Source organism: Salvelinus sp. IW2-2015, linkage group LG8 (genome assembly GCF_002910315.2).
Source record: "Salvelinus sp. IW2-2015 linkage group LG8, ASM291031v2, whole genome shotgun sequence".
In the NCBI taxonomy this organism is placed as follows: Eukaryota; Metazoa; Chordata; class Actinopteri; order Salmoniformes; family Salmonidae; genus Salvelinus; species Salvelinus sp. IW2-2015.
The window spans coordinates 28,772,400-28,787,943 of record NC_036848.1 but is presented as its reverse complement, the minus strand read 5'-3'; the positions used below and the strand labels follow the sequence as shown (position 1 = coordinate 28,787,943).

The window sequence follows — 15,544 nt, the reverse complement described above, 5'->3', positions numbered from 1 at the left end:
TTGACAGTACTACTGTATCTTTTATGGCACGCAAAGACCCAAACGGCGTTCCATAGTATGTATGTTGTGAAGCTGATAGCAGTGGCGCTATTGCTGTGCAACTCCGGTAGGGCAACATCTGAAAAATAGCGCACCGGTGCCCGACCAGTCGGCAAAAGCCAACATCACTCACGACAAGCGGTTGATTGTCAAGGGCAATGAATTATATTATCTTGGCTTTAATGGATTTCGCCTTTGAGTTGTCTCTCTGAAATGTTCTTACTCTTTCAAATGACTGCTGGACATGTTGACTGCTTGATTCACACAGCAGACATTGTGGGCTAGGTTAGGAATGCTGTGTTGCACGTGTAGCGTAACATTTTACGCGGCGTCATTACGTTGTGTACCTACGTTTATATAGGTATGCACGTCAGCTTTGACATCGGTTTTTAACATTGGCGTTAAACTAGACATCARGCCGATACYGATGTTGGCATTTTTAGCTAATATCAGCCGATTCCGATATATCGTGCATCCCTAATAACCTTTTGCAGCGATTGCAGCTGTGAGTCTTTCTGGGTAAGCCTCTAAGCGCTTTGCACACCTGGATTACACAATATTTTCAAAATTCTAAGTTTGTTGATCATTTTTGGACAACCATTTTCTTGCCATAGATTTTCAAACCGATAAAAAAAAAAAAAAAAGTCAACCATAACTCAGCTTCTCAGGAACATTCACTGTCTTTTTGGTAAGCGACTTCAATGTAGATTTGGCCATGTGTGTTCAGTTATTGTCCTGCTGAAAGGTGAATTAATCTCCCAGTGTCTGGTGAAAAGCAGACTTAAGGCAGGTTTTCCTAAGGATTTTGTGGAAAATCTCCCAGTCCTTAATGATTACAAGCATACCCATAACATGATGCAACCACTATGCTTTGAAAATATGGATAGTGATACTCTGTGGCATCTAGTGGGCAAAGCTTGGCACTTTCTCACAAATATTATGGTAAATAATGCATGTGACTTCAAATTTGCTAATTTCTCTGAACAGGGGGAAAACATCACCAGATTCACTGGAAATGCATTACAAAGGATGAAGCGGCAATACTCCAAGCAGCAGCTCCATACAACTTGTTAAACATGGAGAACTGATACTGTATACTGTTTTTTTGGGGAGGTCCGTGAGTGGCTTTTTTACCATTTTCTTGGATCCCTCATGTTAGGAAGAATTATGGTCCAAATCAGATGTTAGGTACTATATTTGTTGAAGATTATATGAATCCTATAAAGTAAAATTGCCAATTTGGGTGCAATTATTTTTCTACGTTTCTCAGATCTAATGATATTTCAACAAAATGTCTCAGGAATGCTGATCTTATCTGTTTCTAACTACAGAAATGATTTCGGAGCAATCTGAGATGTGCTTTTTGAGGTTGAATGACTCCGTAATATCCTCTGCTATCAATAGTTTGTTTCCCCCTGGTAAAAACTGTGGACAAACCTTTGTTTTTCCAAGTCCAAGTTACGAGGAGAAACAGCAACTGTCCTTCAGGGCACATGATCTTTTAATGATGGATTAGACACTGAGTATACAAAATGTCACTTGTTAAATCCACTTTAATCAGTGTAGATGAAGGGGAGATCACAGAAGGATGTTTAAGCCTCGAGACAATTGAGACATGGATTGTGTTGTGTGCCATTCAGAGGGTGAATGGGCAAGAAAAAKATGTAAGTGCTTTTGAACGGGGTATGGTGGTAGTTGCCAGGCGTGCCGGTTTGTGTCAAGAACTGCAACGCTGCTGGGTTTTTCCATTCTCAGCAGTTTCCCGTGAATGTCAAGAATGGTCCACCACCCAAAAGACATCCAGCCAAGTTGACACAACTCTGGGAAGCATTGCAGTCAACATGGGCCAGCATCCCTGTGGAACGCCTTTGACACCTTGTAGAGTCCATGCCCAAATGAATTGAGTCTGTTCCGAGGGTAAAGGGTGTGTGCAAATCAATATTAGGAAGGTGTTCCTAATGTTTTGTATAATCCGTGTACGTCATCAGTCCGGCTTAACAAAGTGGAGATGGATACTCCTGTAAACTGTTTTTCAGGCTAGTCCTATTCCACATTGCTGTATCAGCTGATGTTTCGGTCAKTTAAATTTGAGAACATTCTGCTGGTGATAGATCTGTTGTACCAAACCCCACACATTTTTCCATCGAGAGTAAACAGACACCACTTTGCCACAAGTTATTTTTCCTTTCCTCTGTGTTCCAAAGGTAAAACACGCTTAGAAGATGCTACTTAAAGAGGACCATTTGATGTACAGTACCAGGACAGTGAAACGTATTGCGTTTGATAGTACTCTAAGACGTACTCTTTGAAATATGTGTCAGATTTGTATCAGAGCACCAACACAAAACAAATGGAAATCTATCAAGGAAGTGAACAATAAAAGTAGTCCTATCACTTCAACCAACACCCTCTAATTCGTAACAGCCATCTGTAGACAGAAAGGACAAGAACAGCCACCTATCTCTGACCACGCCTCTGGCTCCTTTCTCCTCTCCTCTCCCAAATGTTACCCTGGGGGCCCATTTCATTGGAGCCCTGAACATTGTTTTGTGGCATGGATTTAATGGAAGCGTTGACACAGCTGCGCAATTATAAATCATCTTAATTCTCAGCCAATTAGGCGGCAGCTGCATCGACACCCCAGTAAATCACAGTGTACTACAGTAGAGGAGGTGGAAGAGAGAGGCGGTGGACATCTTTCGAACGAGACACACAATGCCGTAACACCAGCCCCTTCCTGATGGATAAAGTGTCCTGCTATAACCCACCGAGGCTTGATCAGTGACATTTTGTGACCACCGTGCAGAGCTGTGGAAAGGTCAGCGTTGGAGCTTGTGCATGTGACTCGTCAGCCGGGTTGCTCAAGTGGACGAGTGTGTGTTGCCAGCCAGGTTGCGTGTGTATTGACTGAGCGTGTGTTTTATTGTGGGAAGCGGCGAGGTGTATGTAATGAGCTGATCGGCAGGCGGCATCGGGTTTTGAACACGCTGCGCAACCGGCAGCTCTGAACCGAGCACAAGCAGATCAGCTTCTCGGTGAAGTCAGCACGGTGAATTCCTCCCGGGCGAGTCGGTTGATTTTTAACGAGCGTATGCGTTGAGGATGATACGCGTAGCCTACGTATCAGGTGCGCACACTGCTCTGATGTGGCTAGGCCAGTGGTTAGGTGCAGTGAAGATGGTTGACATTGACTTGTCTGCCGCAGAGGTCAGGCCCTAGATGTGCATCTCCCTGGCTGAGATGCTTCGCCAGGCAAGGTTATATGTGGAGCATCTGTTCCCTCCCTCCTATCATCACTGTACCTCAGTGTTCCCTCTTTTTCCTTTTACTTCAGTCGCAGTCTTCGTCAGAATCCTAATGCCATAAATGCTCTCCTTTTTTTGTGTCCATTCCTTTAAGACCACAGATCTGACAGGATTTGATGGGTGCAAGCAGTATAGTGAAACCCTATCCAGTCCTCTCAACCGTCAGTGTTCATGAAGGAAAGGAGTTGCGTAAAGAGAATTGGGACGTAGCCCTAAGTGTCTGTCTCTGTCCATCAGGGAAGGTGTACGTCCACTGCCGAGAGGGCTACAGCCGCTCGCCCACCGTTGTCATCGCTTACCTCATGCTGCGCCACAAACTGGACGCCCGGGTGGCGGTTGCCACGGTGAGGCTGAAGAGAGAGATCGGCCCCAATRACGGCTTTCTGCGCCAGCTGTGCCAACTCAACGAGGAGCTGGCGAAAGAGGGCAAGTTGAATGGGGTGATGCCCGTCGTGGTGGCCAAGTTGAAGGCCAAATAAGGGAACGAGAGAGCGTGACCCAACGCCTTCTGTAGGTCTCTGCTCCCCTAAGAGCCAACCGGCCTCAATCCACCCTGACCAGCAACACATCACTCAGACACATGCACACGCGTACATCCACAACCTGTAACATGCATGCATATACATACAGGATATACAGGCAAAGGATTTGCCCCCTTTCTAATTTTCTCTACTTTTGCTTATTTATTTTTTTATACGGAATGTTAGCAGAGCTTCAACCAAAACCTAATATTAGATAAAGGGAACCGGAGTGAACAAATACCACAACAATTACCATACTTATTTCATAAACAAAGTTATGCAACACCCAATGCCCCTGTGTGGAAAAAGTAATTGCCCCCTTTCCCCCTAGGACTTACCCTCTGCAGGTACTAGCCTGCTCGGGCTTACCTTCCGTGACTTACCATATATCCTAAATCTACGATCGGCCGTAATACAATGGGACTACTCAATAAGCTCAGGCTTTCTAGGTCYGTATCCTATAATTGGTTCAGCCTACGACTCATCTCCCCAATAAGTCAGAATGAGTGATAACAGGTATAGGAACTGTGCCTACCTTGTTTTTGGTGCCGGCTCCTGTTTCACTGATTCGGATTCTCTAGTTGGACTGTAAATCGTGGTTGACCCTGCTCGCAGCGCCAGCTGTTAGGCTCTAAAATAGAGTAAAGCTCACAGATGACTAGTAAAGCTCAAACCAAGTTTATTCACCCACTGGGTCACACAGCTGCATAAGACAGACGTGTTTCCTCCAGCACAAGTATTTATACCCTCCCCTTTAGGACGGAGTCTCCTCCTTTTCCCTAAACATCGTTGTTGGGCGGGAAATTAAGTGATATGGGTAATAAACTGTTCCTTCTCACTTCATGTGACCTGACCTCGGCCCCAATTTCCTCTCTAATCCACAGCTAGACCCCCTTTTATCAGTGACCGCAACCATGTGATTGCCTTTTCCCTTCGTAACATTCCAAGCCCCTGGCTCTTATCCAACCTCCATTGACCCTACCATGTACACTCCTCCTACATATACCCATTAACTTCTGGTGTAGCATTAACAGGCGGATGGCCTGACGTTCTCCTGTAGATCCTCATGCCAGCGGTCAAGCATGGTGGTGGTAATGTGATGGTTTAGGGATGCTTTGCTGCCTTAGGACCTGGACGACTTGCCTTTTTTAATAGAGGGAACCATGAATTCTACTTGAATGTAAGGCCATCCGTCTGTAAGCTGAAGCACAGCTGGGTCAGGCAGCAAGACAATGATCCAAAACACACAATCAAGTCTACATAAAAATGTCTAAAAAGCATGAATGGCCTAGTCAACGTCCAGACCTAATCCCAATTGAGACTTTGTGGCAGTGACTTTAAATGAGCAATTCATGCTTAAACTCACAAATGTCACTCAGTTAAAGCAGTTCTGCATGCAAGAGTGGGTCAAAATTCCTCCACAGCGATGTGAGAGACTAATCAACAACTACAGGAAGCATTTGGTTGCACACATACGCTAAAGGTGGCACAACCAGTTATTGAGTGTAAGGGTGCAACACAAGGGAATTGGATGTTGCATAACTTTTTTGTTTAAATAAATAAAATGTGTATAATTTATTAGTATACTCACGTTCCCTATTAATCTAATATTAGGTTTTGATTGAAGATCTGATAACGTTCCGTATCAAAAATAGGCAGATATTTTGAAAATCAAGAAGGGGGCAAATACTTTTTCACGGCACTGTACATGCATGCATGCATGTTGACAGTCATACAAACTAACGCTTTCTCTCTTTCACACACACTGTATCTGTCACGCTGCTGTCCTCTTTCTCTGCCGGTATCGTTGGTTACATCTGTCCAACAGCGGGGGAGTTATGTTAGGCAGAGGAGAGATGGAAGCCTTCTAACCGTGGCTCAGTGCTTTAACGTATATTCTGTCACCCATCTCTCTATATTCCAATAACATACATGCCACTGCTAGTACATACAGCTCCAAAGTACTCCTAGTGTGAGGTTTTGACCTGACCAATTAAGCATTCCCTAGACCATAGGTTTAGAACACTGGACAGCTCTCCSTGTGTTCCTCTTTTGGAGCTCTGAGGTACGAGTAATAGATTATAGCACAATATTTTCATAGTATCCCACTGCCAGGACTGTCGGACTACAATGATGTCATGACACCAACAAAATGTATCCCAGACCAGTCTGGAATGTTTTGACAGACACCGGTTCATTTGGTCTAGTCCAGTGGTTCCCAAACTTTTTATAGTCCCGTACCCCTTCAAACGTTCAACCTCCAGCTGCGTACCCCCTCTAGCACCAGGGTCAGCACACTCTCAAATGTTCTTTTGCCATCATTGTAAGCCTGCCACACACACACTATACGATACATTTATTAAACATAAGAATGAGGGTGAGTTTGTCACAACCCGGCTCGTGGGAAGTGACAAAGAGCTCTTATAGGACCAGGGCAATAATAATAATAATAATTTTTCTCTTTATTTTACCATCTTACATATAAAACCATATTTGTTAATCGAAAATTGTGAATAACTCACCACAGGTTAATGAGAAGTGTGTGCTTGAAGTCTGTCTTAAATCCTTTTCCACACAGTCTGTATTTAGTTTTCATGCTAGTGAGGGCTGAGAATCCACTCTCACATACATGGTTGCATAGTGCATCAGTGTCTTAACAGCGTGATTTGCCAAGGCAGGATACTCTGAACGTAGCCCTATCCAGAAATCTGGCAGTGGCTTCTGATTTTTAAAATACAATTTTCACAGAACAGCTTGTTGCAATTTTGAGGCTCTCTTGTTCAGATATCGGTAAGTGGACTGGAGGCAGAGCATGAAAGGGAAAAACTGGATTCGTTATCAGTTTCGGGGAAGTACCTGCGTAATTGAGCACCCAACTCAGGTGCTTTGCTATATCACATTTGACATTGTCCATAGCTTGAGTTCATTTGCACACAAACAAATCATACAATGATGGGAAAGACCAGTGTGTTGTCCTTGTTAATGCGGACAGAGAAGAGCTCCAACTTCTTAATCAAAGCCTCGATTTTTGTCCCGCACATTTAATAAAGTTGCGGAGATTCCCTGTAATCATAGATTGAGGCGAGGGTGGGAGAAAAAATTGTCCAGATAGGACAGTCTTGAGAAACTCGTCATCATGCAAGTGGTCAGACAAGTGAAAATTATGTTCAGTAAAAACTTTATGCTCGTCTCTCAATAAAAAAAAATTAAAAAAAGTGTCAATACTTTGCCCCTTGATAACCAGCACACACAACTGTATGTTGTAAAAGTGTTACATGGTCGCTGCCCATATCATTGCACAGTGCAGAAAATACATGAGTTCAGGGGCCTTGCTTTAACAAAGTTAGACATCAGTGTCCAAAATGTCTTTCAAGCTGTCAGGCATTCCTTTAGCAGTAAGAGCCTCTTGGTGGATGATGCATTGTACCCAAGTGGCGTCGGGAGCAACTGCTTGCACGCGCGTTACTACTCCACTATGTCTCCCTGTCATGGCTTTTGTGCCATCAGTACAGATACCAACACATCTTTACCACCAAAGTCCATTTGATGTCACAAAGCTGTCCAGTACTTTTAAAAATATCCCCTCCTGTTGTCCTGGTTTGCAGAAGAGGTCTTCTTTAATTGACCCCCCCCCCCCCCATAAATGTAACAGACCTATACCAGGAGCTGTGCCAGGCCTGCCACATCTGACTCATCCGCTGTAACGCACAGAATTCACTGGCTTGTATGCGAAGCAGCAATTGTTTCAAAACATCTCCTGCCATGTCACTGATGTGTCGTGAAACAGTGTTGTTTGATGAAGGCATTGACTGTAGTTTTTTGGGGGGCCTTTTCCCCAGCATTGTCCCAGCCATATCCGTGGCAGCAGGAAGAATTAAGTCCTCAATAGTATGGGGCTTGCCTGTCCTAGCCACTCGGTAGCTCACCATTTACGACGCTTCTAGCCCCTTCTTATTAATGGTATCTGTTGCTTTTATACATGTCTTACTACTCAAAAGTCGTCTTAATTCTTTCTCCAAAAACTCCTGTGGCTTACTTTTCAAATTGGCATGTTTTGTTTCTAAATGTCTGCGCAAGAGTTCATCGAGTTGTGAGATGGTACTTTTTCACATATAACACACTGTGGCTGAGGAAAGGCACTACTCCCAATATAAGTGAACCCCAAATCAATGTAGTTCTCATCATATTTGCGCCTCTTCGATGGTCCAACATCCCTGTCTGTTCGGTGCTTTCCCGGGTAAGGGGGCGTAGCTCTTCGGTTGCATCAGATTCACAATTGTCAGTGTCCATGTTAGCTGGGCTAACAACAAATGTAGATTACTGATGCTAGCATTGTATGTGCTCGTGGAAGCAGAACAACTTGTGTTGTCAACAGGTGCAGGTGTAGTACTGCTGGTAGTAGCAGTACTACCAGTAGAGCTGGTATGTGTCTCTACGGACACCGGCCTTTTTTTAACCATTTATCAATTTTCGAGCAAACTGAATGAGCAGCAGCTACATTTGGCTACATACGGGCCGTTAGTGGAATTCCCTCGAAACGGTTAATTATTTGACTAGGCTGCCTGTATTTGACATTGTTAGTTCGCTGAACGCTAAATGGTTTAATTTTATTTTTATAGCCGCGTTGGAAAATATAAATATATATATTGTGAATCACATTTTTATTTGGCGTACCCTCGACGGCATTCCCAGTTTGGGAATACCTGGTCTAGACTTCTTGATTGGGTGTGACAGCACCCTGGCATAACACCAGGAAGGGACAAATGTCGTGTTGGCTGGACTAATTTGGTATATCAACAAATCATTCCATAGAAACCTGAAAAGTGGCTCCCCAAGATGTCAGCCAAAGGAATACGCACTTACTGTGCCAGAGTTACCGCCTACTAATTCTATAGTACACGTCCGTTCTGTCCGTCCCATAGATCTACATTTCCGCTGTCGATCAATGTCACTCACAGCAATTCCAATTGGCCCTTACATGTCCACTGCCTTGCACCAAAATATGTGTATGCTAATGTTATGCCTCTTTTGGCTTAACATGCACATGAGGTGAAATCCCAAGGCCGTCGTGTGTCTGTGTTAGTACATTGCTGTATATATCTCAATGCCCTATTAGAGTATATTGTATGATCGAATCCAAGATATAAACGTCAGAACTTATTATATCCGGTATTGCACACACAGTTGTACATCAACTGAGATGAATTGTGGTAGGCTTTTCTGAAACAATGACGTCGGAATCAATGGGAAGAGAAATGCTCCACAGGCGAGCTCACTAGACATCTAGCCTTGGGGGGCGGTGGGGTCACCCCTCAGATATCCGGTGTTGTCTTTTGACTTGACATTGGGATCCAGCCCCACTAACATGGACAGAGTCCTAATGACCAGCATCACTCCATTTTGGACATGATGCACTAAAGAGCGTTCTAGAACAGTTTGTTCACCCAGTTCTTCCCATGTGTCAAATCCGATAACGCTCACCATAGAGGCCTACTGACTTATTGGTGCGTCCATGGATGGAAGGAATAGAAGTTGGATTAGTTCTCTCTCTGGCTGAGAAAATGAACTCTGAGAACTGGGTTGCGTTATCTCATACAGCACTATCTATTCCTCCTTTTAATCTAAATATGAATCATCTATATACATATTTAAGCAATGTGTCTATAATGTGTAGGTATCATTAGTACATGTGGTTTAGTCGTTATACTGTATCATTACTGTAGCTCTAAATGTATTACCCCATAAGTTCAACATTTACACACTTAGCGTTTTTCTGTCAACATTAGATCACTCAATCCTCCCACCACTAACTCTACATTTCTCTTATATTCCAATATCTGTGTTTTAAAGATGCTTTCATGCATTTTTCTGTTTTTGTTGAGGATATAAGATGATGCGATATATATACATGGACTGATTGTAGATCTATTTTGATTACTATCGATTCTGTGAGTCATGGTGCTAACTAATAGGATGTTCACGCATCACACACTACCATTCATAACCACCATCACGCCAACAGCGCAAAATTGTTGTTTTTCCTAATGAATCCATTTTAAAACAAAGTGATACTCCAGACATGTCTAACATTCCTGTATGATCTGTAGACCTATTATTTATTACACTTAACCTAATGTCGATACTGAGACCCTTTTGCCATTAACGCAAACATACAGTGTGCCAAAATGTTCTGTTCCAAGCAACCTACAGTAGCTGGTTACAATGTAAATGACTGGCTTGGCAACKTGAAAGGAGTGTTGTCTGTCTTGTTCTAATTGGCTTATTTCTATCAGGTCCATACGTCTGTTTTCCTACTGAACAACAATAGGCAACAAGACACTATTAGATACCATTTCTTTTTTTTCCAAACCGTATTGATTACGTGTCCATTTTTACGTGTCCATTTTTAAAGGTTCAGTTATTCAACCCATTGGGAGAATTTCTGGCTATTGGTCTAAGATGAGGTTAAAAAAAAAAAAAAATCTGCATTATCTGCCTACAGTTTACTAATTTTTAGTACCCATTTTTTACCACAAATTAGGTTAAATGGTTAACTTTATAACAAACAAGTGGTTGGTTGAACCAGTAGGTCAGTGTCACACACCCTTCTGTTAGTGTTGAAGGATAAACACTGCCCCCTGCTGTTTCAAATGATTCCAGTGGTTTTTGCACAACTTATTCAGTTATTGAATGCCGTTAAGCTGACACCTTTTTATTTGCAAATTATCATTAGTCCTGGTTTTCTGTCTTATACAGTTGTACGTATTGTGAAACATGGACTGACCTGGGACACTTTTTCTTGTCTGTTTTGAGTAACGTGTGCCATGAAATGTAATTTATGTGCTGAATATTCACTCTTGAATATAATATACATTTGAATGATTAATGTAACATCTCTGTGCTTATGGTTTTGCTATGTGATGTGTCAATGTGATATTACTCTACTCTATATTACTATATGAGGGATATGTAAGTTACAGTAATTGCGCTCTGGCTATTGTGAGTCACTATTTTACAATCACAAAAGGTATTTAATCAGCCCAATAGTAATATATCATTGTGTACCAGTATTCTGTTTCTAGTTATTTCTCTGTACTAATAAATGCTGCTGTTTTTATTATTCTTATAAACAGTTAATATTCCGGCACCCAGCCTTCCTTAAGTCACCCTTCACTTTCACTGAAGGTCTTTCATGTTTCCAGCCCCATCTGATTTACCTTGGGGTTTTCAGACAGAAATAAATGTCACTTTCCTACTCCACGTTGCCATCGGTGACATCAGTGCCTCCTCCATTCCGTTCAGGCATTATGAAGTAGTAGGAGATTTGGCACAAATGACCCCACACTGCCTGGCTTCCACACCCCAGTTATCATCTCACGTTCTCACAACGTTACATTCGTGTCCTTTATTCTTGTCACAGGATTACCACGATCAAAAATATTGGTTTGTTGGGTTAATTTCCTTTTCATACTAGCGGTTAGCGGGCACTGCCTGGAGAAGGAACAGGAAACTCATCACAGGAAATGCATCATGACTGTAATGACACAGAATCCCACCCAAAAGCCTTACACTGAAGATGTACTTTCTTCACACCGTTTGAAAGGACAGCACCCTTGCAGGTGGAGATGACAGCTCGTTGAAGTGCACTTGATTTTGAATTGCTATGTAATTTTCCTGACCTTTTTTAAAGTGTTATGTTGAACAATAAATGGCTAAGATGTTAACCTTGTTTTGGTGGATGGAATTTATTTTCAGCTTGTCTGTGTATAATACAGTATTTTTGGTAACACTTTACTTGACACTTAGTGTTAAGACACCGTCACAGCCATGTCATAACAGCTGACAACGTGTCATGTGCTCATGACACGATATGACCTTTTGACGTATTGTTATTTCTATGGCTGGTTATGACTCCATAAGTRTCAACAAACAACCTAACAGACAAGRCAAAACATTCCATTCTATTCCATCATAACCTACATGTCAACAGTAATTTTTATGTTGTATAATATTTTCTGATTATTGACCTTTTATTTAATGATAATTGTAATTGCTCACACATTGTCAGACATGCACCTACCCCAATGCTCCGTTGCTGATTGGGATGATTTCAGGAGCAGGACAAGAGCCCCTCTTTGACTAATGACTGAAATAAGGGCATGTTCATGATAGGCCTGTCTGTCTTATACGATTATGATGTTCATAGTGTGTCTTTTTTTATTAGTCAAAGTGATGTGGCACAGGAAGGTCCCAATGCTTCATGACAGTGTCCTAAAGTGTGTTTTCTGGAAGTTATTAAGAATATGATTTCACAACAAAACATTACTACAGAATTCACAATTGATTTAAGAAACTTTAAAACACAAAGGAAAGGTGGGTTTTGACAACGTGTCCATAATCAGCCATAAAATAAAGTGCTCATGTAAATATATGGATCGTGACAGTGTTATGACATGACTGTTATGACACTAGGTGTCAAGTAGTGTTACCATATTGTTTTCTCCAAACTAATCTGTCATTTAGCTTGATCTGTGATAGATACAGCACATATTTAGATATTCCATGCCTCTATTTCATGTTTTGCTCTGTTGTGTTTGACACCCCTCAATTACCCTGTAAACATGGTATAACATCATTTATTAACCTAGCCATCATTGTAAAATACTCTAATAACACACAATTCCACGATTTCCTGGTAGAGCGCATCCAAGCAGATCCATGCATGAGAAAATACATGTTTTATGGGGAGCCATGTTGCTTGCATGACAATATTCTATTACTGGAGCATTTTCTATTATATCCTGCAAGCTATCCTTTCCTTTGTCTTGATGGGCCGTTGATTACCACAGAGGAGAATAATGCATTTAGGAAAAACAGAGCACACAGTAGTCCCAAATCACAAGAGTATACAGAAGAGAAGGACCATGACCATCCACGGACAAAGGCCTGCCTGGCCTGAGCAGAGACATCAATCAAACCAAGCAATACAAAACTTGAAGGCCATGTGAAAATACTGTTCAAATCGAGAAAATGTTGAAAGAAGTGCTTGCCTGAGAGCTACTTCAGAATATTTGATGTCTTCAGCCTTAAAACAGAAAGCGGATTCCTCCCACTGGGCACACGGCCTTGTCTCATAGATAAAAAGCCACAAGTTGAATTTCCAATGTGGTTTCACTATGCGCACAACCAAATCCCAATAGAAAAACAAAGTCACATTTTTGGTTTAGTTGTCACCCAAATGTATCTCACTGAGCTTTCAACCATTTAAAAGCACAGCAAAGTTCAAATGGGAATAAAATGTCAGATATTTAGAATAATGTGTTATCACTGTGCTGTGTTATCATCTAATAGCAGAACCAAGTGACCTGGATTGCAGTTGTGATTACTTTAAAAGTACATGGTGCAAATGATCAATGCCGTTCGAGATTCTGCACCTCTGCTAGAGTGAGTAAAACGGTCAGAGTGAGGTGTTCACTCATTTGTGTCTTGAAGTAGCTAGCAAGCTAGCCAACTTTAGCCAGTTAGCTTGAGTGCTTGACTGCCGTTCAGAGCGTCAGTCTGCGCTCTGAACGCTCAGAGAGAGCGAAACGCTGTACATTTACGAACGGACAATCTGTCAACGCTCTGAATTTGCGAACGCCCAGAGCGCACTCTGGCAGTCCAGTTTGAATTTATGAACACATCCTATAAATCAGTGGCACAGATGGAACTCTCCAAGCAGAAGATGCAACTCCTTCAAATGTTTATATTTGGTTGCGTTGACAACCAAACACAATTCAATATCACTAAATATCATGACATTTGAAATCAACCAGAGCTTAAAACCCTAGGCCTATTGTAGTGTCTCTATTATTGAATTCTGGGTTGAATTGAAACAATAGCTGTCGATGTCTTTGCACGTGCTATATAGGCCTGAGTGATAAACTATGGTCACATTTAATTTGCTCTGTTAAACCTACCATTTGAAATGACTTTGATAGCAACCGTGGATCTATTTCGTTTTAAAGTGGAGATCTCTCAATCATTCTCACGATAGCACATTGGTAATAGTCAGTGGCAAATRTCATAGGTGGGCTTGGTAAAAACCCCGGATGGGAGACTAAATGAAAGCTATAGATAGATCAATTTCTCCAGTAGGAGTTGCTGCCTAACCTATTTAAATTTGGGGGGATAGTGGACATAACGTTGAAGATCTGCCGTCGTTTCAAAGGTACAAATTCAACATATTTTATACAAGGTTTGTCTATGTTGAAATTTGGTTTCCATGATGACATAATCCTGTGGTTGAAATTTCACCCTCAAAACAACAGTTGATGACTTTTTTCAAATCCAATCTATTTTCCACTTAGATTCCACCTCACAATACGTTGACACAATACATTGACCAAATATGTTGATTCAACCAGTTTGTGCCCAGTGGGGCTCACTCTAACCCTGTCTATATCTGCAGTAATGTAGTGATACTTTTCAGCCATGTATCTCTGACACATTTGACAGGAGGAATACTACCTTAATGCATTACTGTACTCGCTCAGTCTGCACTCCACGCTTCAGCACAATGAACTTTTGACTGGCATTGAAAACATTGGGCTATATTTCACCGTTGCACCAGCTGCGATACGGGTTTCTACTGGGGAGTCCTTTGTGATCATCTCCCTGTCAATCGAATCCTCAAAGGTGAAACAAACACAGCTCCCCACATGGGTCACGTCAGATTTACCTGGCTACCCCTCCACATCGCTCCGGCCAACTGATGTTTCTTTTCCACGATGAGTCTGGATTTTCCTCCCTCCCCGACGATTTCTAGAATGAGAACCCATTCTGACAGTTCTGATTGGTCCCAGAAACAGATGGGTTGAGCCAGAGCCAGCCTACATGATGACGTTGTCATCTTTGATACTCTGATTGGTTAGATTTGTTAAGAGACGATCCAACCGCTGATGAATTTGTTTTGTACAACGCATCTTATTTTGARGTCATGCGAACGACTTCTAGGATGGAAGTTTCAGACAATGTATGTAGCAGTCAATAGAGCAGCGGAATTAAATTCAGGGTGAGTCGTCAGGCAAGCGTCAGATAAGACTGGTGGGTGAGGTGACACCATAGAGATGGATAGAGATCTTTACTTGGAAAAAAACTATTTTTGCATAGACAGTGCAATTGAGGGTTTCCACCATTCAACTGGGTGGTACTTCGGATGGGTTAAGGAAGGATGGAGATGGCCTCAATGACACTTCCCGTGCTCTCAAAGACACCATAATGGGACAAATACAAAGATGAGTCGTCTAACTAAGTCTATGGGTGACACTGATCCAATGTCACATCCTCTCTGTCTTCTATCTCCTGAATGGCATTGTATCACCTGACCATTAGATGGAGACACACTCCTCTGGAGAGCCTTGTTGAAATCTCTTTCTTGCTCTTTCTCTCTCTCTCTCTCTCTCTCTCTCTCTCTCTCACACTCTCTCACTCTCACACTCTCTCTCCTTTTCACACATGAGCCAGCAGCCACGTCTCCCTGATTTGATCGAAATGCTCTTTTAGGTTTTACAACGTTGAAGTGGCACACACCTGGCCTGGGGATGGACCCTCTCAAACAGCATGTGTCCACGAGTACTATTGAAAAGGCCCGATACTGATTCTGCGTTGACTCCCCGCTCTCACCACGGCCCCTTGCAC

The 15,544-nt window shown here is 42.3% G+C and overlaps 1 protein-coding gene across 1 annotated transcript in view; it reads left to right on the top strand.

The window, feature by feature from the left end:
- The window catches only part of LOC111967020 (dual specificity protein phosphatase 3-like), a 29,407-nt gene extending 17,818 nt beyond the window's left edge, over window positions 1–11,589 (top strand). Inside the window, exon 3 of the mRNA XM_023991925.2 lies at window positions 3,582–11,589. Coding sequence (XP_023847693.1) covers window positions 3,582–3,823 — 242 coding nt within the window. The 3' untranslated portion in view covers window positions 3,824–11,589. The remainder of the gene's footprint in view (window positions 1–3,581) is intronic.
- Window positions 11,590–15,544: the final 3,955 nt, after the last annotated feature.